The sequence below is a fragment of the Molothrus ater genome, chromosome 17, assembly GCF_012460135.2.
Source record: "Molothrus ater isolate BHLD 08-10-18 breed brown headed cowbird chromosome 17, BPBGC_Mater_1.1, whole genome shotgun sequence".
NCBI lineage: Eukaryota > Metazoa > Chordata > Aves > Passeriformes > Icteridae > Molothrus > Molothrus ater.
In genome coordinates this window covers 477,565-499,898 of record NC_050494.2, presented here as the reverse complement: position 1 = coordinate 499,898, position 22,334 = coordinate 477,565, and the positions used below count along the sequence as shown (strand labels likewise).

General features: G+C 44.5%; 1 protein-coding gene across 4 annotated transcripts in view; it reads left to right on the top strand.

Moving 5' to 3' along the window:
* The window catches only part of NDRG3 (NDRG family member 3), a 58,671-nt gene that overhangs the window by 24,538 nt on the left and 11,799 nt on the right, over positions 1-22,334 (top strand). For all 4 annotated transcript variants that reach the window (XM_036395963.2, XM_036395965.2, XM_036395966.2 and 1 more), the window contains 3 exons: positions 1,919-2,023; positions 7,522-7,557; positions 21,704-21,809. In XM_036395963.2, the coding sequence (XP_036251856.1) occupies positions 1,967-2,023; positions 7,522-7,557; positions 21,704-21,809 (199 nt within the window). In that variant the 5' untranslated portion in view covers positions 1,919-1,966. Of the gene's footprint in view, positions 1-1,918; positions 2,024-7,521; positions 7,558-21,703; positions 21,810-22,334 lie in introns of those variants that run through there.

The following is a 22,334-nucleotide window of genomic DNA, read 5'->3' as shown; positions in this document are numbered from 1 at the left end:
AAGGTGGCTGGTGTGTGCGCAGTTTTTTTGTTCCTTTGGGTAGAGTGGACAACTTCTTTGTCTCTTGGGGGACCCCAAGAATAAGTATGACCTTCTTGCCTGCCACCAGTAGATGTCTTTTCAAAGGAGCATAAGAGAAGGGATATGCTCTCCCACTAATGAGATGAAGGTGGTCATTCTAGTACTGGGTCATCTGACTGCACCTTATCTGCAGATAAGCTTTGTGATGCTTGTTTGAAATTCCTTTTGTGTCTGTAACCTCATGTGATGCTGTTCTGGAGAGAACCTGGTAGATGTTGAGCTCTTGATCAGTCCCAGTATATATGGAAGTTGTAATTCCTTAGTAGATTTTTTTTTTTTATTCCATTATATCTCAGCAGTATGACAGTAAAGAGCTTTCCTCTGGGGCTTACAGTGCACTACATAATGGCTCTTACCCCTCTTCTGAATAAAAATTCATTGTGGAGTAAGGGGGCTGTTGCCTGTAAATTAACTGATTTTTTGAAACTCTCACAACTGGTATGTTTTACAGCAAAAGAAGTCTGAAAAAGAAAAATAATTGAGTTTCCCAAAGCTAAAAGAGATGTTCCTATGGCTGATTTTCAGAAGGAAAGGCATTTTGGTTTTATTTGTTTTGTGATAGACTGGCTTCAGCCCCCCACCCCACCCTGTGTTAGTTCTGGCACAAAGGGTGCAGCTTTGCAGCATTTGGGGTGAGGGGGACCCCTTCTCCCCAGCACAAGTTTGTGTTGAATTAAAGTGGGTGGCGAACACAAGTGTTCTTTTCCCACTCTTTTTCTTCTGTGGTTAGTAGCCGGTAATGTCTTAGACAAAGAATTTGATTTGTGACAGTATTCAGACGTATTTTCATGGCACACTCAGCTGATGCCCAGGAAGTCCACCACATGCTTACTTCTGTTCCATCAAATGAAGTTGGTGACTTTGTTTATTTCATCTGCAATAATAGGTACAATTTTCCTGAACAACCAGGTAGTCTGCACCACCAGGCATGGTCATCTCTTGCCAAAGCCCTTTTCATGTTGCTTGCAGGTGCTTGCACTAAAAATTCTTCTGTCTAGAAACACAGCTAGAGTGTCTAGAGTAAAAATTAAATGCATTGTAAACTTAGCCATATTATTCATCCATCTTCATTGCTGTATTTATAATACTCAAAGATTTCTCCTCTGGCTCCGTGGTAACAGCAATTTCCCACAGACATATGGCAGCTTCTTATACTGTTGATTACATTTTTTTCTTTCCTTTGCTGACTCTGCACTATCTGATAGAGTGATGGTTTGGGCTGCCAAGCTAACAGTGTTGTCTCCACATGTTTCACTGGACCAGCACTATCTAGGGCGGTTTTTATATCTCACCTTGTATGGCAAGGGCTGCCCTGAGTTCTGGACTCTCTTATGCTCTGCCAGCAAGGAGCGTGGATCTCTACACCTCTGTCTCCTCTGTGTGGATGTGGTTTTGGCTGTGTGTCTCAGGAATACAGCACAGCCTTGCCTTTGCTGGCAGGATGCTGGGGTTTGGGTATGTAGGGCATGGCAGGGGAAGTCAGTATTACCACATACTAAACAGTTTTTCATTCTGCTGATCAGGTAATTTCCAGTTCATTTCCAGACAAGCTATGGCTGAAATACCAGCAATGCATGGAAGTAGATGCAGTTTCTCACTTGAATGGCCTGAGCTTTCAGGGCAGCTTTCTGTGGGCAGGGCAAGGAGTAACCAGACTGACACAGTGAGAGCAGCACAGGGTTTGCCTTCTGCATTTTACAGGTGCTTTGTGTTGCATCAAGAACCAGCTTCTTGCAGGCTTAATTTGAAGCACAGACAAGTCTAATGAAAAATCTCTCAGCATTCTTTGATTAGCATATCTTGTAATGCTGTTTCTAACAATATGCCTTTGTTTCAGAATCCCTATTTGCTGCTTTGAGGATTAATTGGCTCTACTTCCAGCACAATGGATGAACTGCAGGATGTTCAGCTGACAGAGATCAAGCCACTCCTGAATGACAAGGTAATGCTGGCTGCTGCTTTGTCCTCACAGGTGTACTCAGGATAACTTTGTGTCTGGCAAGGAGCCCTAGCTGCCAGAATCTGTCCACAGATTGAAGTACCTTAAGTACTGAAACCCAGTAAATTCTTCCCCCCTCTGGTAATCTACCACCACCCACTCTTCCAAAGTCTCCGGGAAAGACAGACCACAACAATTCAGGTAATTTTGGAGTCCTGGCCAAACAGTACATCGTGCCTGTACTGAGGATTTGCAAAGGCTGGACAGCAATTGGAAAGGTGATCCCATTCCTAACCTGGTGTAGCTGTAGAACCCCTAGTAAGTTTCTCCTTGTTAGAGAAGTGCTGTATTGTATCCTGGTTTTTGTTTGGTTGGTTTTGGGTTGTTGTTGTTTCGTTTTGTTGTTTGGTTTGGTTTTTTTACTTTTTTTTGTTGAAAATATTCTGTCTTAAATGATCCTTTAGTGTTTTGACCCCTAATAAAAAAGCCCTGTCTCCCTGGATTTAGTAGTGGAGAGCAATTTCCTTTTAATATCTGCAGACCCCAGTTAGAACAGTCCAGATTTATGCAATACTGAGACTTTGGAAAATCACTGTATTGCAGTAGCTGTTTAAGTCCTTCACTCTGTGGGCTGGGGAAGAGCTATCTGGGCTCAGTGGATTCTGCCTCAAACTGTTGTTGAGAGTGCCTAAGTTCACTACAGGGAAGATCTAGCATCTTGCATCTGCAAACTGTGATCATGAGCAATGTGGTTTGATCACTTTCCATAGCTCGCAGCCAAGTCTAATGATGTGGGAATGAGTTCCTAAGGCTTTGCTGTTTGATGGCTGATGAGCAGGACCTGGCTTGTGCTGCCAAAGGGCTGTCTGTGGTGCTTTGTCCACTCACTGTGTGCCTGCAGAAGACTGCACTGTCCCCCACAAAATGGGTGAAATCTCTGGAAATCTGCTATGTTTTAATCTGTACTGATTAGTTTTCGCTCATTTCTTTAGTGTTCTAACATATCTGTTTGTAGTATCCGTGAAATCTAAAAACTCAGCTGAAATCTGCAGTCCAGCTGCCTGATCTGACAGACTAGTGCTGACTACTGGGCTTCCACCATTAAAAAAAAAAATGTTTCCTGGAAGGATGAGTCTTGAAAGTACAAAATCAGTGTAGATCAGCAAATAAAAATATGGAATACAGGCTTTGAGGGCAGTTTGTAATTTCAAAACAAGAGAGAAACATTTACAGAAGACAAACTTCCTAAAGGCAGTGGCCCAGATCTTGCTCATGATTCTCCTGGGATTTTCTGTATTTGAACTGGGTAGATCGCCCTTGCTTCAGTCAGCTGACCTAAGTCAGAGATGTTGAGGTATGCCAAATCAAAGTGGTTTTCCCTTTATAAGTTTCCAGTCTTTGTCTCAAGTATTGCCTGGACAGCCCCATCCAGTTCTTACTGTGGTGTCCATTGTGGTTCAAATGCGGAGTTCTCACCCAAACAGAACACCAAGTGGTGTTAACCAGGGTGCAGAAGGGCACACACAGAATGATTACTTCTTTGCTTAACTCAGTGTTGAAGTTACAGGAAATATTTAATATCTCAGTAGGGAGTAATATGAAGGGTAGCTCCAGAACCATCCTCAGTACTGCATGGGAAGAGAAATATGCTGTGGCTCTCCTTTTCACACTTTTACAAAATGAGGGCCTCAGGGAGCAGCCACCTTCAAGGTCTGGCCCTTATTAGAGCTTTCAAGCTTGAGAAAAAATGTGTATTTTTTAGATATAGTTTATGGAGCATGAGGGTGTGGTGCAATAACCTGCTGTTCTGTGCAACATATCAGAGTCCAAAATCTATTGAGCTGGCGGTTCACTAAGGTTTTTACTGACAACCCACTTTAGATATAGGAGTTTGAGCCAGCATGGATTAATGGCCAGAAATAGTACAGTAACACTCTTAAGGTGCTAATGAGTGAGTGCTCATGAACTCCTCAGACACAAAGGCTACTGTACACAGAGAAGGAGCTCTGGAGTCTCAGACTCTTAAACCAGTGGAATTACCAATGGAAGTGGAAATTGGTTGTATCTTGTTCACTGGTCTGAACTATAGGTAATGCCACTGTGGATCACTGAGTCCTGGCTTTTTTCTGCCTCAAATCAGCAAAAAGTTATGAACTTGACTTTTGAAGAATATAAACACTATTTTGTTTGCATGTAACTTGGTGTTAGTTATTGTGTAACTCATATCAAGTGCAGGAAAGTAAAATACATTATGTTTGTTCACCTCGTTCAGGCTCACTAAAATGCAGCGACTTTTTACTGGGGAAGCAAAGGAACTTCAAATGTTCCCATTTTGTTGAAAGAGAGAGAAAAAGAGAGTATTGCTTGATCAGAAAAACTATACCAGTGACACTTTGTTATTCTGGCACCTTTGACTCCTATTAATTCAGCCTCAGTGAAAAGTTATCGAAACGTCAGAGCCAGATTCAGGAAATGAAATGGGCAGCCCTTAGGCTGGATTAAGTCAGCCAAGGCAGCGCTGTGCTTTGAGGTGCAGCCATCTCGTGTTTAGAGGCCTGAAAAACTTGCCTTAAAGTTTCTCAAATTAAGACAATGAATAAATGGTTTAAAGTCAGATTTTCAGTGTGTTAAAATCAAGTATGTGAGAGTCAGGGCACATCAGCTTCTTTTGCCTCATGGTATGCCTTGACAACAAGCAGCCCAATTCAGAGCCTCATTCCTTGCTTTGTGTCATTTCCTTCCCACTCGCTTGGGGAATCTCAGACTTTTCTAAGTACAAATGCAGATCACCTTCTTTTTTACTTAGCATGCACCATCCAAATCCTGTGCCATATACAGACATTTCTCGTTTCTCCATAAAGAAATGGGTGACTGAACTGACCTGCTTCATGAGCTGGTGATGGTGTCAGAAATCTCAATTAATTTCAGGGTCTCAAACTGAAATAAGAGGAGACTGCTTTTTATTTTCTTTTCCCCAGTACTCAGGATTTAGTGGTTTTTGCTATGTCCTGCTCAAAACATGGCCAGAGTTCCATACTTAACACACAGGAGGAAAGAGGGGAATGGATTCTTAAAACAGATTTGCAGATATTTCAAATGTCTCAAAGTGTAGAATATAGGTAGCAACCCTTGTTCTTATTTACAAGACAAGGCTCTGCAGCAAGGAAAACACTGCCATGTGTTTACACATGGGGAGGAATGAGGGTGCTCAGCCAGAAGAAATTTTTGGAGTGTTTCTGTTGTCCATATGTGATCCTATTAATTTTAGTACTAAGGTGCTCTGTTGATTTGGCACAGCCTGGTTTTTGATAGTGAGGGAGGGCCACAGGAGTAGTTTCTGTGAGAAGCTGCTAGAAGCTTCCACCATGTCCAACAGAGCCAATCTCTGATGGCTCTGAAGATGGACATGCTGTTGGCCCAATTAGAGAGGCTGGTAATGCCTCTGTGATGACACAGTTAAGCAGAAAAATTGATACACGCATGTGCGCAGTTTTCTCCAGGGGTGGTGAGGTGCCACGGCTGCTGCCGTCCTGGCGCAGCGCATGGCAAGCCTCTGCCGCCTGGCCAACCCCAGCCAGCCGTGTCGTGGGAAGAAGGGCAGGGGCAGTGGCAGCAGCCTCTCCTTCCCAGGCCCCGCAGGAAGAGAGGGGTTAAATAGCGCGGGGCTGTGGTGGCCGTCACTGCCTGCTTGGTGGTGGTGGGGCCGCGTGGCCAGTAGCAGAAACATGGTAAGAGACTCTCTGGCACAGAACCTAGATGAGATTGATCTCTCGGAGCTGCGGGATCCTGTAGGAATCTTTGAATTAGCAGAACTCGTTACCAAAAGCACCTATGAGCAGCAGTTTTACTTCCAGTCAGAGAAGAGGAAGACATGAGCACATGTGAGGGAGAACAACAGGGCAACACCAAGGTCAGTGGAAAAAGAGGGGGAAGAGGTGCTCCAAGTGTCAAAACTGAGATTCCTCTGCAGGCCATGATGAGCACCAAGGTGAAGCAGCTGTGCCCCTGCAGCCCATGAGGTCCATGGGCGATGCAGAGATCCACTCACAGCCCATTGGAGAAGTGCTCCTGCCAGAGTGGGTGGATGCCAAAGAAAGCTGTGATCCAGTGGGAGACCCAAATGGAGAGAGAGCCCCTGCCTCCAGAGACAGAGCCTTTGCTTCCAAACTAGAGCAGCCCATCCTTAGAGGACTGAACCCCGTGGATGAGTGATCCACACCGCATCAGTATTGGGAAGACAGTTTGCCTGTGGGAGTGACGCATGTCACGGCAGTTTTGGGCAGACTGCTGCTCATGAGATTAGAGCCACGCTGGAGAAGTTCATGGAGAGCAGTCTCCCATGGGAGAGGCCCCATGGCATAGCAAAGAAAAGACTCCTCTTCCTGAGCAAACGAGTGGCGAACTGACCAAAACCCCCATGCCCTGTCTCCTTGCACTGTTGGTGGGAAGGAGGAAGGGGTTGGGGGAAAAACGATGTTTTAAAGGCTTCTTTTATGTCTCATTATCCTCCTCTGACTCTGTTAATAATAAATTTCCTTTACACCTTTAAATTTGAACCTGTTTTGCCCTTAGAGTGTTTTCTCCCGTCCTCATGAGTTGAGACTCATGAGCCCTTTGGTAATTTTTTTCCCCTCTCCTCTGCCCAGATGAGAACAAGAGAGGGTGAATGAATGGCTTTCATGGGTACCTGGCATTTGGCCAGTATAAGTCATAATGGGTGCTATGCCTAAAACACACCCCTAAGCTGGGATGCCATCTCAAGTGGTTTGCTCAGCCTTCTGCTGATAGCTGTCAGTGATGTAACATACTGTGTGGTTAGAGACAGTGTTTCACAAAGCACATAAGCACATGGACAGGTTCCTGCAGATCTTCTAACCTGCAGGATGCCAAGTGGGTGCTGTACTGACTGTGTTCACCTGCATGCAAGGGGTCACCCTTGGGGAAGAGTCAGTGATGAACTACTGCGTGCAGTTCCCATGGACTTGGATTTCAGGAGCTTGCAGGTCCCTGTGTCTGTCATGGAACAATCCTATACCTGCAGCAATGGCTGCACAGAAGCTGACTGCATGGCTTGTTTTCCTGCACTCAGTACGTGAGATCCCAGGAGTAGTTCCTTTAGGAGTTTTGCATCCAAATTGTTAATGGACACAAGGAATAGACAAAACCCAGTCCCATATGCAGCCCAGCTGTGGCCAGTGTCCTTCCTATGTGCATCTGTCCCTGCTTGAACACTCTCAGCTATGCACACAGGTACTCACTTCCCTTGGCTGGTAGCCTCCCTATAGCCCTAGGACCTTGTTGTATAGGAATGGGCAGATCTTGCATGGAGTTTGCTTGTACAGATCTTGCATTTCACTGCTTACCTGACTGCAGCCAGTCTTAACTGTGCTATAACAGAGTTCTCTATGGGAAGCTTTCATGCTGTTATTGGGGGTGTTCTGGAGCATTGTGCTGATCTCCTTTTTTCTTTTTTTTTCTTTTTTCCTGTTTTTCATTAACAGAATGCAGCTCGCAACTTCCAGGACTTCGACTGTCAGGTAAGATCTTGTGTAGGAGACAGGATCAGTTGGTAACTCCCCATAGCTCAGCAGTAATGTTGCGAGAGTTGATTTTAATTTTAGCTCCTGTTAAGGTTTGTTCAATAAGAACTGGAATATATCCAGTGACGGAAATTGCCCTTCACCCTTTCATGCCAAGCAGCATGAAGGTTCTGAGTTCTGAGGTGCTGACTGCTATGCCAAGGCTGCACAACACCTTGCAGGATGGCTGGTCTCCTGAATAACAGTTTATTGGAAAACTGCAGTGTGCTGAAGAACTGCAGTTCTTTCACATCCCATCTGGTTCACTGGCTGGGAAAGGAGGAGCTTGCATGCTCTACCTACATGTCTTGAGAGGAGAGGGAAGTGAGAGAGCTGTCCCAGGTACAGCACACTGCTTTGCTGGGCCTGTTTTGACACAGCCATGGTTGTTTACCAGGAGTTTATTGATGGTACAGAGGTGAGCACAATGGCTCTGCTTGCCAAAGGAATAATCCTTTTGTAGAAGTGATTGCTCCACCAGCATCTAAAACAGAGGACATGCTCTGTGATAGGCAGAACAGATCACTGAGATTCTCTGGGGCATTCTGTGGAGCACAGGCTCATTTCCCATACCAGATTATCCTGCTGCCTTCTCACTGAGCACGTGGGTATGGTTCTAGTGGCTATTGTTTCTCTCTAGCAGTTGGAGGCTGCTGTGTCTGTAGTCCTCTGCTCAGCACAGGGCAGGTCATACAGCACTGCGGTAGCACACTAGGGGCTGGCAACATCATGATAAATTTACTAGAAGTCTGTTGATGTAGGCGGTTCCAGGAAACCATTTGCAAGCCTATGCACAGCAGGAATGTAGTAAATACAGTCCTATGAAGGTAGTCCATATTTTTTCCTTCTCTGGAAAGCAGCAATAGTGTTAAGCAATGATTTTTCTTTTGAAATAAAGTTAGATAATTGGTTTAAAACACTTTCCTGTGCTGTCATGTCTCCATCTATCTGTATCTTCTCTTGCCTTTAGAGGTAAAGTTTGCTCCCGTGTCAGATGGGTAATGGGTAAAAACAGGTGCAATGCCTTTCAGTAAGTGTAAACAGCAGAGGCACTTCCTACTGTGGTCTATGTGCCAGGATTGGGAAGAATATGAATATATTGTGTATTGGCCTCTGCTGCCAGTTCTCTACTGACCCACCAAAGCTCTGGGTGTGCCCACACCTTGCCTGGCTGTGAGCAGCATGGCTTGAGGGAGCCAGAGCAGAGTGGGAAGGTGGGAAAGAGGCCCTGGCACAGAGCTGTGTGTAGCTGCTGCCTTTTGGCTCTACACTTTCCCTCAACAAGGAAAGCCTCTTTGCACTTTTCTTTAAACAGAGCCCCAGATCTGAAGCTGGGCAAACCCCACAGAAACCTGGCACTGCAGTCACCAACCTGCCCACTCAGCATGTCCCAGAGCTGTGGCTGTCCTCTCCAGGGCTGAGCTTTGGGAAAACCTGAATGGTCTGCAGCCAGGGAGTGGTACTCTGGGGAGTGCTAGGCCAGGAATGACAGGATTGTTGATTCTGTGCTTTACTGTAGATCACCAGTGAGCTGGTGGTCATGGCAACAGTGGGGCAGGAGGCAAGATGTTCTTTCTGGGAAACCATATAATTAATGTAGAATACTTTTTTTTTTTTTTTTTTTTTTAGCAAGATGTTAACACGGTGTCTCTCATGACTGTAAATATTGTCCCAGCCTCACTTTCCTCCAGCATCTCTCCCTGCAAGGTGTAGTTTCAGGGCACACCTGGCTTGACATTCCCCCCACATCATAGCTGGAAAGTACTGCAAAGGCTGGTTTAAGTCTCTGAAATCTGCCAGAGAGGATGGATGCTGTATTGGATCCTTGGGTTTTCTGTCTCAGTTGCTAGTACCAGGAACTGTGCTTTACACATAGAGACTGAGCTTGTGTCCTGTGAAAAATTACTGCTGCTTTTTAATTTAGCAAAGCACATCTGGCTTCCACATCCAGGCCTCTGTGAACCTTGTGTGGCTTTACCAGTGTCAGGGGAATTTGAAGTGAAGAAGGTTACCAGGGCTTTCAGAGGAAGGGACATCCTCTTGTGCCCCACCCACTTAGGCTGGGGCAGTGTTTTAATTTGTCCTGAGTTTCACAGGGAGGAAGAGCCTTGGGGAGGATTTCAGTTTGACAAAAAGAGGCACAAACTGGCCACAGACTGATGAAAGCTGATAACTGGAAGATGATTTCCAGTTACAGTGCAGTGAAGCTCTCAATCAGCTTCCAATAGCAGCAACATCTGCAAGGGCCCTGGTGAGTTTTAAGGTAAAATTTAAAGAATTTGTGAGATAGATTTTATTATCTTATACAGTGTAGTGTTTGCAATATGAGACCATGGCATCAGTGATGTGAGATCTGCATTTCAGACCTTTTTATTTTTCTAATAGTTGAAAAAAAGCTGTTTTAAATGGAGTTAAAGCTGTAGTTTTGACTGGGGCTGACCACATCCTGAGCTGTGCTTGCAGGGCTGCAGACAGTGCAGTGAGGGAAAGGGGTGGTGAGGGAAAGGTGAGCCTCTGTCAGCACTGTTGATAACCCTGTCAGCAGTGCAGATCCAACGTATTCCCTGTTGGAACACATCCTGTTTTATTTGTCTGTACTACTCTGTGCCCTTGGCCTTGAGGTCATTTGCTGTAACTCTATGCTAGAATTTCACAGAGTGTGCTGAGTTGGAAGGGACCCACAAGAATCATTGAGTCCAACTCTTAAGTGAATGGCCCATATTGAACCCACCACCTCTGGTGTTATTAGCACCATGCTCTTAACCAACTGAACTAACCTCAGGGTCCCAGCTCCTTCCAGGACTGACTGATGTTCCTGCCCTAGCTTCTCCTTGGATACAGCCAGAGTAACAGCCACCCTCAGTGTTAGTTGTGTGGTGCTTTTAGACCTCCCTCTGTCTGAAATCTGGAATTTCAAAATATTCTCTGCAGCTGGGCCATGCTTCTGAATGTGTTTAGTTTAATCCCATCTCAGGAACATGTCATTAGCACTGTCACTGACTCTAGGAGGCGTGTAGGATCAGGCACACAGGTTCCCCACACTGTTTTCTGTATATTTGACATGTGTTACTTTTCAATGGAACATGTATATTTAAGGTTTGTAAGATCTTTCCTTTGGTGAAAAGGGGTAATGCCATTGTGAATTTCTATTAATTTCCCTGTATGTTTGGTTTTATTTTTGAGTAACTTTCCAGGATCAGATCAGAGCAAAGTCAACAGCACAAGTTTCTTCTTCTTCCTACTTCTGAAGTTTGTTATTCTAGGGTGAATGTGTGTGAGTAAGCTTTTAACTTTTCTGGTACAGCTGACTTCCAGATACAGCTGTCCTGGTTTTCTTAAACTGTTCATATGCAAGCAACAAAAGCTAACCCTGATACATAACGGATTGCCTGGGTGTCAGTAAACAACCCCACATAATCTGGTAGCTGCAGTGAGATGAAGTGGAGAGCTGGCACAGGGGCTTAGCAGTCTTTATCAATATGAATTTAGGTTATTCTCAGAACTAAAAAGCATTAACCTAAATCTGAGTCCTACATTTTACTTGAAAGCAGTATGAACCGTAATGAAGTCTAGGCTTGGCTTTTCCCAATGTCATGGGCAGATGGTCAAATAAATGGTCTGGAATGCTGATGAACAGATGGTATGGTGATCTGTTAATTAATCTGCACTGTTAATAGAGCTGTGCCTGTGCTTTTATTATTATCTGCAGACCCTCTGCAGCTTTCAGAAGTAGATGTTCTGTCTCAGCCTACATCTCTCTCTTCTTTTCCAGATTATTTGCTTTAAATAGAAATGAAGGAATATGCTGTTATATTTGCAAAACTATCCAATTAAACCTGTGTTATGTTTCAGTCTGAAATAAGCTGGCATTTGATCTGATTAGTTGATTTGATCATTTGAGCTGCCTCTACTGCTTCCCACCAACAGGAAGACAGAGAAGTGTTTGGCTTTTCAGCACACACCATGCAAAAGGGGGCTTGGAGTGTGGAGGTGGTCTGGGATTTGGCTGAGTATTTGCAGAAAGCTCTCGAGGAGGAGGTGTGAATAAGTAAGTCCAGGACATGCAGGGTTCATCTGAAACAGAAAGGACAAGGCATGCATAAACCCTTGGAGGAAAGAAATTGTCTGGCATAAAAATGTGCTGTCTTGCTGGCATTAATGGAAGTTGTGGAGTTACTCAGTTGCTTGTGCCCAGAGTAAAACACGGCACAGTGTTTGCAGAGTTAATGTCAGACCTTGATAAGGAATTTTTTGCCACTTACTTTTACTGAAAGTGTCATTTTTCAATAAGCACATGTTTGTACTGATTCAGTTTTGGAGAAGTTCTTTTGCAAGTATGTGAACTTAAAAGTAGTTTGAAGCTTTTTGAATCTGCATTTTTAAAAGTTTGCTTATCCTTTCATTATGTCTTCACTTTATTTTTACTTGCTCTGCTGTCAAAAAGGGTATGTGCTGCTGAGAGATTATTGACATATTCCACTGTGTGCATTTCCTGATGTTGGAGAGGTTGAATTGAAACTGTCCTCATTTTTTGAAACTGTGTTCATTTTTCATTTAAGACATCTTGTGAATGCTACCCTGTGGCATTGATTACAAGATGTTTTAAGGCATCTTCTGTTTACTGTGCTGAGATAAAATAGACTGTTAGCACTTTTGAAGAAGGGTTTGGTTTCTTTGTGTGAATAATGGGGGCTGTTCTCATCCCTATTGAAACATTTTGTCTGGGATATTGAGGGCCATTTTCCTCTGATTTGTACAACGAGTTCTTTTGATAAAAGTTCTAAAGTGAAATTAATTAGAACACATAAGATGTTTTGATCTAGAAAGCAAGTCTATTTAATACCTGCTAGATTAATGCTGCTCCTAATCTTATTAAAACTAGCATCACCACTAAAGTACTGGTTTTGACTTCTGACATCACAGCAAAAAACACTGTATAGATAACAATTACTAAAATAGAATTTTATTTTGGCCTCCTTTTTTTGCATAATTTATGTTTCTTGGGAAACTTTTCCTGTGATTCCTCCCATCTGGTTTTCTATCTAAAACCTCACTTTTTTTGTAAAACTGCTGTGTTGAGTTCTGAAAAGTTTTAACTAGCTGGACTTGGACTGAAACATGACTCTTACTTCTAAATGAATGTGCACAGTCCTTCCCTGGGGTTTACATAAACATTAGTTTTGCTTTCTGTATTCTGTGACAACAGTGTGCCAAAGGGGTGATTATGCATTTGTAATATTTGAAGTTCATGTACTTTTTATGTTCTTGTGAGTAAGTTTTTAGAGCAAAGCAAATAAATGTGCTTTATGTTGAGCCATTTTCATCCATTATGCAACATCCATTAATGGTATTTCACAGCAATTAATGAGTAACTGTACTACCAGGTTTAATTCAATGCAGTTCTAGTTCCCAGGGATGTGGAAAAGTTGGAGACACAGAACACAGCCCCACATTCTCTTCTTCAAGAGATTTTAAGATGTTCACTGTCTTGAGCAAGGTACTGAAATACAGACTGGAACATCATATTAGTAGGAGGACTGTCCTTGGCTAGAAACATGGCCCTTGGCTTACCTTCCAGGTTCCTTGAGGAGTTAAGGTGGTCTGGGGTCTAGCAGTCACACAAACTATTTCAGGCTCACCTGTGTATTACCACATTCAGATCTCCGTTGTGCAGGCTTCAGGTTTACAAAGGCTGTATGTCTGCAGGTGGTGGCTTCTTTAGTCCATTGCCCAGGGGATGGGAGAGAGCCAGAGGTTCTCTGTTCTGTTTGCAGCCCAGGGGGAAGGCTGCAATCTCACACTCTGCTGTCTCGAAACAGCAGTGCAGAGTGCCCCCCTGCCAGCCCTGCACAGAGCAGAGCTCAGCTGCCATGGTTTAATTCACCCTGAACTATTACAGATCTAGGCAGGTCCAGTTTCCTGCCTTAGGTGGGGACGGGGGCGATCTACTCTCAGAGCAGGAGTAAGAAGCACCATGTATTCCTCAGTCTGTGCTGGGTGCCTTGCTTATGACACTGGATACTTGACTGGAGTGCAAGAAAGTTGTGGTTTTAACTGCTTCTTGTAACACATGGGCAGGGCAGGAGATGGAGAAGTGCATCTTTCTACATCTCAGACATGTTGTCATTAATTGCTTACTGGTCTCAGCATTGCATGGTTGTAGGGGTTCGTGATTTCTACTTTGGGAGCACAAACCCAACCTGTCAGCCATGCTTGAGTTGTAGCTCACTTGACTGAGTTCCTTTGACTGCAAAGCCAATGTCTGTTCTCTGGCAGGATCTGTGTTTGGAAGTGACTTGCCAGTTCTTGCTGGCTGACACTGAGCATTAGCAAGGGTCAGTGAGGGAGTGGGTCCATCCTTCACCATCACCTGCCTTTGGAACAGGTGCTTGCAACTCTGTCTCCTGATGCTTTTGAGTTTGTGTAAGCAGATTGAATGTCTCATTCTTCTGCTGCTCTCAGTTCTCACTCAGAATTTCTCTGATTTAACACTTAATCCAATTACACAGAGTACCAGAAACTATTGCTCTCCTGCATAGATCATATTGTGTTTTCTATTAATAAATTTCTGCTCTGTTTGGAAGTGACCAATTTACTTCAAGATGTTGTTTTAAATCTGATTTTGATTTGCTTCCCATGCAGCCATCTCCTTCAACTCCACAATTTCTAAAATAATTTTGCACTGAGAAGGAGATGGGAAGCACTTAGCTGCCAGCTGCCTTAAGGTTGGCAGTATTATAATGGGAAGAGTTACCAGGTGGTGATGTTTTACAGTCTTACAATATTTTTTTCTTATCTTACAGTCATAGTTTATGGTATTGTTTTAGTAATGTGTAAAAATTTGAGGGCAGCTCTTGCCGAGAGCAGGACAACGGAGTCTCTGCTTTAGTCTTTCCGTAGTTAGTGGCTGGGATAGGCTGCTCCAGGAGCATAATGTGGTTGGTTTTCACTTTTGCCAGGACTGGCAAAGATGATGTAAAGTAAATAGCTGTAGCCACAGTCGGTGAAAATGGGAGAGCCTGCCCTGAGTAATCTGCATCTCTTCCACCTTACAGCAAAGCAGCAGAGGCAGTTCTCTTTGCCTTAGGTGAACCAGGAACTGAATATCCTTAAGTTGAAAGATTTTTGGGGATGTTTCTAGCCCTATGCTACTACAGACATTCAGCAAGCTTGGGCAGAGTACAAGCAACAGATGCCTTGCTGCTCTGTGTTCTCCTGTGTTTTCATGTTAGAAAAAAATTTTTGAAGGGATTTCACAATGTGTTCGTTATTGTCAATCTCCAAATCAAATAAAATCCCAAATTTTTAAGGAACTAATTTTGAACTTTGAGAGCTTTACATTGGGAGTAAAACTCATCTGGTAATGCCAAAAAAGAAGCTTAATAAATTAGTCATGAAAAGCACTGGTAATATGAATTCTAGTCATTAATCATTCCCACTGTGAAACAAATGGTTTCTTCAACCTTTAATAACCTTTAAAACTTAAGTACTGGATCACACTGTGACATGGGTTTGTGGGAGCATAGCTGGAATTTGGACTGCTACCTCTGCTTCCTGTGAGTTTCTGGAGCTCAAGGCATTGAGAACCTCTGGAGCTGCTGTTGGATGCCTCACTCCTTCACTCAGAATGTTTTTTCTCAATATGGGAATTTTTTGGTGGTGTTAAGGAAACTTCCCTGTCCAATCCTCCCAGAGCTACTCTGGCTGTCACTTGCACCACCTGAACTGGGACCAAGCCCCTGGCAGCTCACATCCCACACTCAGTCACAGCAGGTTTCTTACTGCTTCTACCCCAGGTTTTCCATAGCAGAGTCACAGATGTCCAGATCCCTAAGATAATTTAATCATGGTGCAAAAGCTAAATAGCAAAGCAACAAAGAGCTCGAGCTGGTGCCTCCAAAAAGGGACCCCAAACAAAGGATCCCCTGGGGTTTTATCCCTTCACAGCACAGGGAAGGTCTGAGGGTCCTCAGCTGCTTCAGTGTCTCTGAGTCTGGGTCCCCTCTCTGGGCCTCAGGTCCTTGGCCCCTTTTCTGCAAAGGTTCTTCAGTTTATGGCCTCTTGCTGTGAGCTTAGGCTCCTGCCCCTCCAGAGCTCAACCAGTAGTTCCACTGCAGCTGCAACTGAAGCTACTGGCACTGAATGGATTCTTTAACAGGTGGAACCTGTCAGTGGCACTGTCATTGTTTCCCTCTCTGGCCAAAGGCAGAGGGTGGCAGTCAGAAATGGTTCCTACATTTGAACCTTTTTACCATGTGTCTACTTCTTTCCATAATCAGTCCCGCAGTAGATTTAGGCTTTGTCAGTCATAGTTGGGTGTGGGTTTTCCTCTTCAGTTTGAGAAACATTCAGAAATGTTAAGGGCAAATGGAATAATGTCCTGGCCTTATCTGACCTGCAAATGCCCAGCAAGGAATGCCTTCCAGCAGTTCTTGTCTGAGTGTGATCTCAGATATTTTAAAGTTTCTCTTGGGTTGTGTTTTATCACTTTCCTGTATCTGAGCCACTATGGTTCACACACACTTCTGAAGTGCAAGGCTCTTTGATCAAGAGCAGAGATTCTCAGGAGCTGGCACTATAGAGATTATAGCAAAACTCACAGGACAGTGAACCCAACTGTGCACTCCCGCCTACAGATTTCTGTAAGACCATCAGCTCACTGGACATGGGGCAGGGCAGATGGACAGGAGAAGGACTCTTTCCAGTGGCACTTCATCATGAAGTCAGCCAATCAAAGTTGCATCTGTTACACGGTGACAACACTGCATTTTAGCCACAAACTTCTGTGGAGCAGCAGGTTAAGGAGCTTCAGAGCGTGAGAAACCATCATTGACATGATTCTGAGGGCAGAGAAATGTATTCTGTGCCTTCCAAGAGCTGCTCTGCGATGGGAACCATAATGTATTCCAGATCAACATCCTTGGGGACAAGGAAAAAACTAACCAGCAAACCACAGAAAACTTCACTAGTTTTGCACTCAAAGTTCAGAACAAAGCCTGCACAGAAATAGAGAAGATTGTTGAACATAAACTGAGCAGAGAGCAAATGCCCACTATCCATTGCAGCAGAGACAAGGAATGGTGCCAGAAAGCCAGCATGTCTAACAGAAGGGCAGGGAGGTTATTGTAAACAAAGCATTTTTTAAAAAGCTAGAGAAAATGGAAGAGGTTGTAAACTCTAACTGGTTAAATATATGAACAGAGAGGGGTTTGAGAGATGATTTGCAAAGGGGAAAAACACAACTTTCCTGCTTCAGATCTGTCAAAATGGAACCTGGAAGAGAGGCTTACAGCTAATCATAGCAGAAAAACTAAACATAATTTTTTTCTGCATGCAGGCTTGGCACAGAACAACTCGCAGAGAGCACTGTGCTGGAATGCTTTGTGGAGAGTCAGCACAGATCCTGCCTTAACCCACAGTGCCTGCTGCAGAGGCTCTACAAAAATAATATTTATGCATTTGTAGCAGGTTGCCAGAACTGGAAGTATCAACCCAGGAGTTTTAAATAAGTTTAAAGATTAAATAGTTAAGGTGTTAAGTGAGAGGTTATGCTCCTCTGTTGAATCTGCCATGGTGCCCAATGATTCATCTGCCAGACATTTTATAAGACAGATCAGAATTCAGAGGAATTCTGGAAATACACTGACCAACTATACCAGACAGACTGATACAATTAGCAGAGTATAGTGGATCAATGACACTGATAAATATTGGGAAAGGGTAATGTAAGTTTTTAAATGGAAGAAGTCCTGCTCTGCAGAGCTGTTGGAATTCTTCATATCAATCAGTAGTGATATAAAGATAATTCAGTCAATGCAGCCTACTTGGATTTCCAAGAGACAGGACCAAAAAGAGTCTTAAGACATATCTCTTAAGGGACTTAGGAGACCATGCAGTCAGAAGAGAATCCATCACTGATGGATGAAATACTTACTAAAAAAACCCAGCATTTGTCTTCACAGTCGAGATCACTTGAGGAGCACTCTGGAGGTCTGTACTGGGACCTGTGCTGCTTAAATATACTCCCTAGAGGTATGGAAAAAGTGATGGAAGGTGCAGTGACAAAACTTATCTGCCTTTGGGTAAACAAAATGTGCTGCACATTGAGTCGAACCTTCCTAGAGTGGAAAATGAAAGCATGGGCTCAGAGCAGATGATAACCCGGAGGCGTAAGACCTTAACATTGCAGGGGATGAGTGACAATGTCAGCACAGGGCTTGTGGCTTTCAGCAAAGCAAATCAATCCTTTTTCATCAGGAACAGAGAACAAAGCAACTCCATTGTGCTGCTCTGTGCATCCACAACATGTGCCTGCATGCATTTGGCAACCTTGCTGAGCCCCTTGGCTCAGCAAGGACAGAGCTCCCTGGGGCAGTTTTGGAGGACCAGCAGTATGGTCAGGGTCAGCTGCGGTACTGGGGCGGGCTGGATAGTCGCAAGCATATCAGCCCAGAAAGGAGCATGTGAGGGTCACGAGCTGTTAGGGTATTGCTTCTGGGGAGTATGGAAATGCGGTCAGTTGCTCCCCAGCTTCCAAACCAAAGGCAAGGAGATTTCATGCAAAATCAGCAGATACGAGATGGGGAATTATGTGATTCTTTACCCCACACATTAATAAGGTTCAGCTGCTCTGGTCACAGGGGGAGAGCGGTACCAAAAGCACGAGTGTTGGGCAGTTGCAGCCCTATCCTCAGAAAGTTGAAGACCACGCCTCCAGTTAAGGAAGTCTTACTGGACCTACAGATTGCTGGAAGCTGGAAAAGTAACAAGATGGGAAACTGTTACAAGATGCAAGTGTTTGAGAACTTGTATCACTTTATCCTTTTCCCCTAGCACAGGCTCCTGAAGTCATCCCAGCAGGCTACAGCTGCAGCTGGTCTCCATGCCTTCTGTTCTTCCTTCATCATTGCTCTTCTCATTCCCGACCTCCAGGCACTGCTGGTGTTTGAAGCTATGAATCCCAGGTGCTCTGGGTGGATCAATGGCAGCTGCCTGCCCAGCCTCAGCAGCAAGTGTGGCACTGGCAGTGCCTGCGGCTGCTGAGGGCCGGCTCTGGGAGCCACACTGCCTCTGCTACCCACCTCCTGTTTGCAGCAGGTGGGCTGCAGCTGCTGTTTATTTTTATCTACCGTACAAATAAAGGCAAAAGATAAAAATATCTTTTTTCACAAGAAAAACTTCTGATAAAGTTTTCAATCCCTAAGTGAAAATTAAATTCTATTCAGCTCTTCAAAACACAACCTGTGGATCATGAGCTTCTCTTGCATTCATCTCCCTTATTTTAAAGACTGCAGGTTTGCAAAAGTCTGGCTGTCTCCTGGCCACGTGTTTTCCACTTGCCTTCTCATATCACTGCTTCCCTGCACTAGACCAGATAAGCATTCAGATGTTAGCTGGAATTGAGCACCTGCAAAGTAACAAACCTTGAATCTCTTTTCAAACTACACTGATATAGTGTGAGCAGAGAGCAGAAAGAAACCAAGTGTGCCAGAGTCTGGAAGTGTCTGTTACTTTCCAACACAACACTTCTACACAAGCAGATGGCAAATACCAGGAGTAAACATGCCAGAACTGTGTTTTGGAACTGGGCAGCAGTTAGGCAGCTGTGAAGGGTGTCTACAAGAAGGACACGAGGAAAGTATGTTTGTCACGGGCAGAGGGTGCAGCCTGCAAAGTTCCTGTTCTCTCACTGAGTGCTCTGGTACCCACTGTAAGTGAGTTATTCTGCTCCACATTTGAGCGAGTAATAGGCCAGTAATAATGTAACTAAATAATAACTTTTGGGGGGCAGTTCAAGGTAGCAGTTGTATAAGTGTAGAGACTGCGTTGTTATCTAAACCATAATACCTAAGCTTCAGTTTAAGCTCCCATCTCATGCTGTCCTGTGGCTTTGATACATAGGAGAGCTGTTGTGGAGACAAACAGGTGATGGGGAGTCATGCGTACGCTAATTGTGTGTCATCTGAAAATGATTTTGTCCTTTGCAATCAGAGATTGAGATAAAAGCCCTAAAACTCCAGGGAAAGTTTCAAAGAAAATAAAGTTTGCTGTAAAAACTGACATTGAATCACTCTCAGGGAAACTGGGGGTAAAACTCAGTAAGTTCAAATGTAACTACAGAAAAGACTGTATTGCAGACATATTTCAATATCATCAGCTCTTTTGTTGCTTTCTTTGCTTTTCTCATTATTTTCTCAGTATAGTGTTTGTGCTTCTGTTTGATAGTTGAGCTTTTGCTGCTGCCTATAGAACCTCCGTCATCTCCTGCAGGTCTCCTCCCTTCATGAGCTGTGAATCAGTTTAATTGATCTTGTGATCAGGGCAAGGCCATTCCTTCTGCCACCCGATGCACTTCCTTTGGGCTCTGAACCAGAACCAGTATTTGCCAGACCACTCTATGAGCTTCTTAACTCACTGACCTGGCAGTAGTCTAACAAAGCAAGATTAATTAAAAAAAAAAAAAAAGGTAACTGGATAGCTGCTTATGGAAGAGCCTAGCAAGTGCCAAAGCTGGCAGAGAGACCTGCTCTTAGTGGAAGTCCTTAGTCCAGCCCTCAGGGGTGTAAGGAAGTGCAGGTTAGGGTTGCAGGTTCCGGCCACTTGGGCACTTGCTGCACTCTCCATTGAGTTCGCTGTATTTCGCCCTTCCAGCCACCTGCACTGCCAGTTGCCTTCTCCAAAAGTGGCCACTTTATTTAAAGGACTCATTAACACTTGTAGGCTTGGAGAGCACTAAACTGGAGTCCAGTGCTGTGGCTGCACAGCACATCCTTCAGAAGTACAGGACAGAGCTTTGTCCAGCTCAGCAGAGCACTCCTGAGAGCTGAGACATGGGCAAGGGGCAGAGCCTGGAGGTTTGCTGGAGGCTGAGGAAGCAGGGACTGCATCCTGGGCTGCTTTGTGCAGCCTTGCTGTGAGGACAGGAATTCCTGCCACGTGGACACATGCTCACTTTGCACACACAGACGAGTCCTTTCCTACCCCTAATCTCCTAAGGAAAAGGGAGCCAGGTGAGCCTCAGATAAGGTAATGTCGTCTGCAGATGGGTCTCTGCTGCTTTGTAGATAAGTACTCCAGCTTCTGTACATGCGCAATGCAACAGCTGCATGCAGGCAAAACCAAGCCCCATTCTGAGGACAAGGACAGACAGGGGTGTCTTGTTATCCTTCAAACACAAGTTTCGAGAAGGTTTCAGGCTACCTCATGTGATTTGGCTGGGCCAGTGTCCTCCTGTTGCCACAATCCTGGAGCAAGGGGAAGAGACAGGCTTTGGAGTCCTTGAAAAGACACACAGCTGGGTGAAGGAAGGTCTTGCACTGCAAGAACTAAATCACTCTGCCCCACAACCAGCTCTCAAGAGTGCCCAGAAAGTGGGTGAGGTGGATTTCTGATGTGCTGCAAGGCAGGTACTCTCACCAGTCCTGTATTTGATTTAATGACTTTCAGGTTGTTCAAAATTACTGTTAAAAAAAAAAATTCATATACTTTATGTAAACTAGTAAAACATATTTCTGAGGTTGTAATGTCCCATCTTCAAGCTGAACCATGTGGCTTTTTCCTAAGCAGGCATTTTCTTAATATCAAGAAAATAATTGGTGCTTTTTATAGTTACTGTAAGAGCATGCCTCTCCATTGATTTCTGTAGATAAGAGAAGGGATCTACAAGTGATATTGTGTATCCAGCTTTCCTGACATCTCCACAGCTTTTCCAAAGTCCATAGATATCCCAGAGATCTTGATCATGAGAAGATGCAGCCTCTGACCATTTGCATGTCTGTACAAAAGCAAGCTGCTTTGGCCAGTGGTTGAACACAGAGATTGGACACAGAGGTTTGACAGGATTGTGAATTGGCCAGGTTGGGTGTATCTTGGATCTACTGTCCACCTGATACAGTGGACAGTATCCCTGCATGTGGACAGGAGGTGGAATGAGATGGTGTTTAAGGTCCCTTCCAACCCTAACCATTCTGTGATTTCAAGAGCTGTACTGTGGGTAGGAGAGCAGTGTTAACATGGGAATGAGGTCCTTGCTGCTGGCCCTCAGTTAGGGTTCCCTGTGAAGGCAGCACATGTAACACTGGGGCTCCTTCTTCTCTCTCTGCAGGAACATGACATTGAGACAGCTTTCGGAGTGGTTCATGTCACCATGCGGGGCACACCCAAGGGGAACAGACCTGTCATCCTCACATACCATGACATTGGCCTCAACCGTAAGCCCTTGCATTGCCAGGACCCTGAAAAAGTGATTATTCGTGGTATTTGCTTTTGAGCATGGGGAGTAGCAGGCCTGGTATGGAGCTGAGATGAGGTCATTCCAAGGTGAAAAGATAAAGGTCTGCAGGAGAGAGAGCACATGGCTCTGTCCATTCTAACTGCCCTTGAAAGGTAGGGCCAAGGTGGAAAGATGGAAATAGGTCCACCCAACACACAGTAGTGCTCTAGCTGACTTGCTGCACTGTGTGAGAGGGCATCCATTCCATGGGTTCTGGGCAGGTGAACAAGTCTCTTCTACATGGCTGCAGCAGTAGTGTAATGTTCTGGTGGTGGGCGCAGTTGGTCTTTTGACATCTCCCCACACAAAATGTACTATTACCTTCACACAGGTACTTCTCTGTGAGTGCTTTAAGTACCCAGGTGCTGTGAGGCCCTGCTTTCCGGGGCATTGTAGGCTGACTGTTGTTTGTCTGCCTGCCCTCCAGTCATGGTAATTCCATTGCTGAGACTCACTGCTGCAT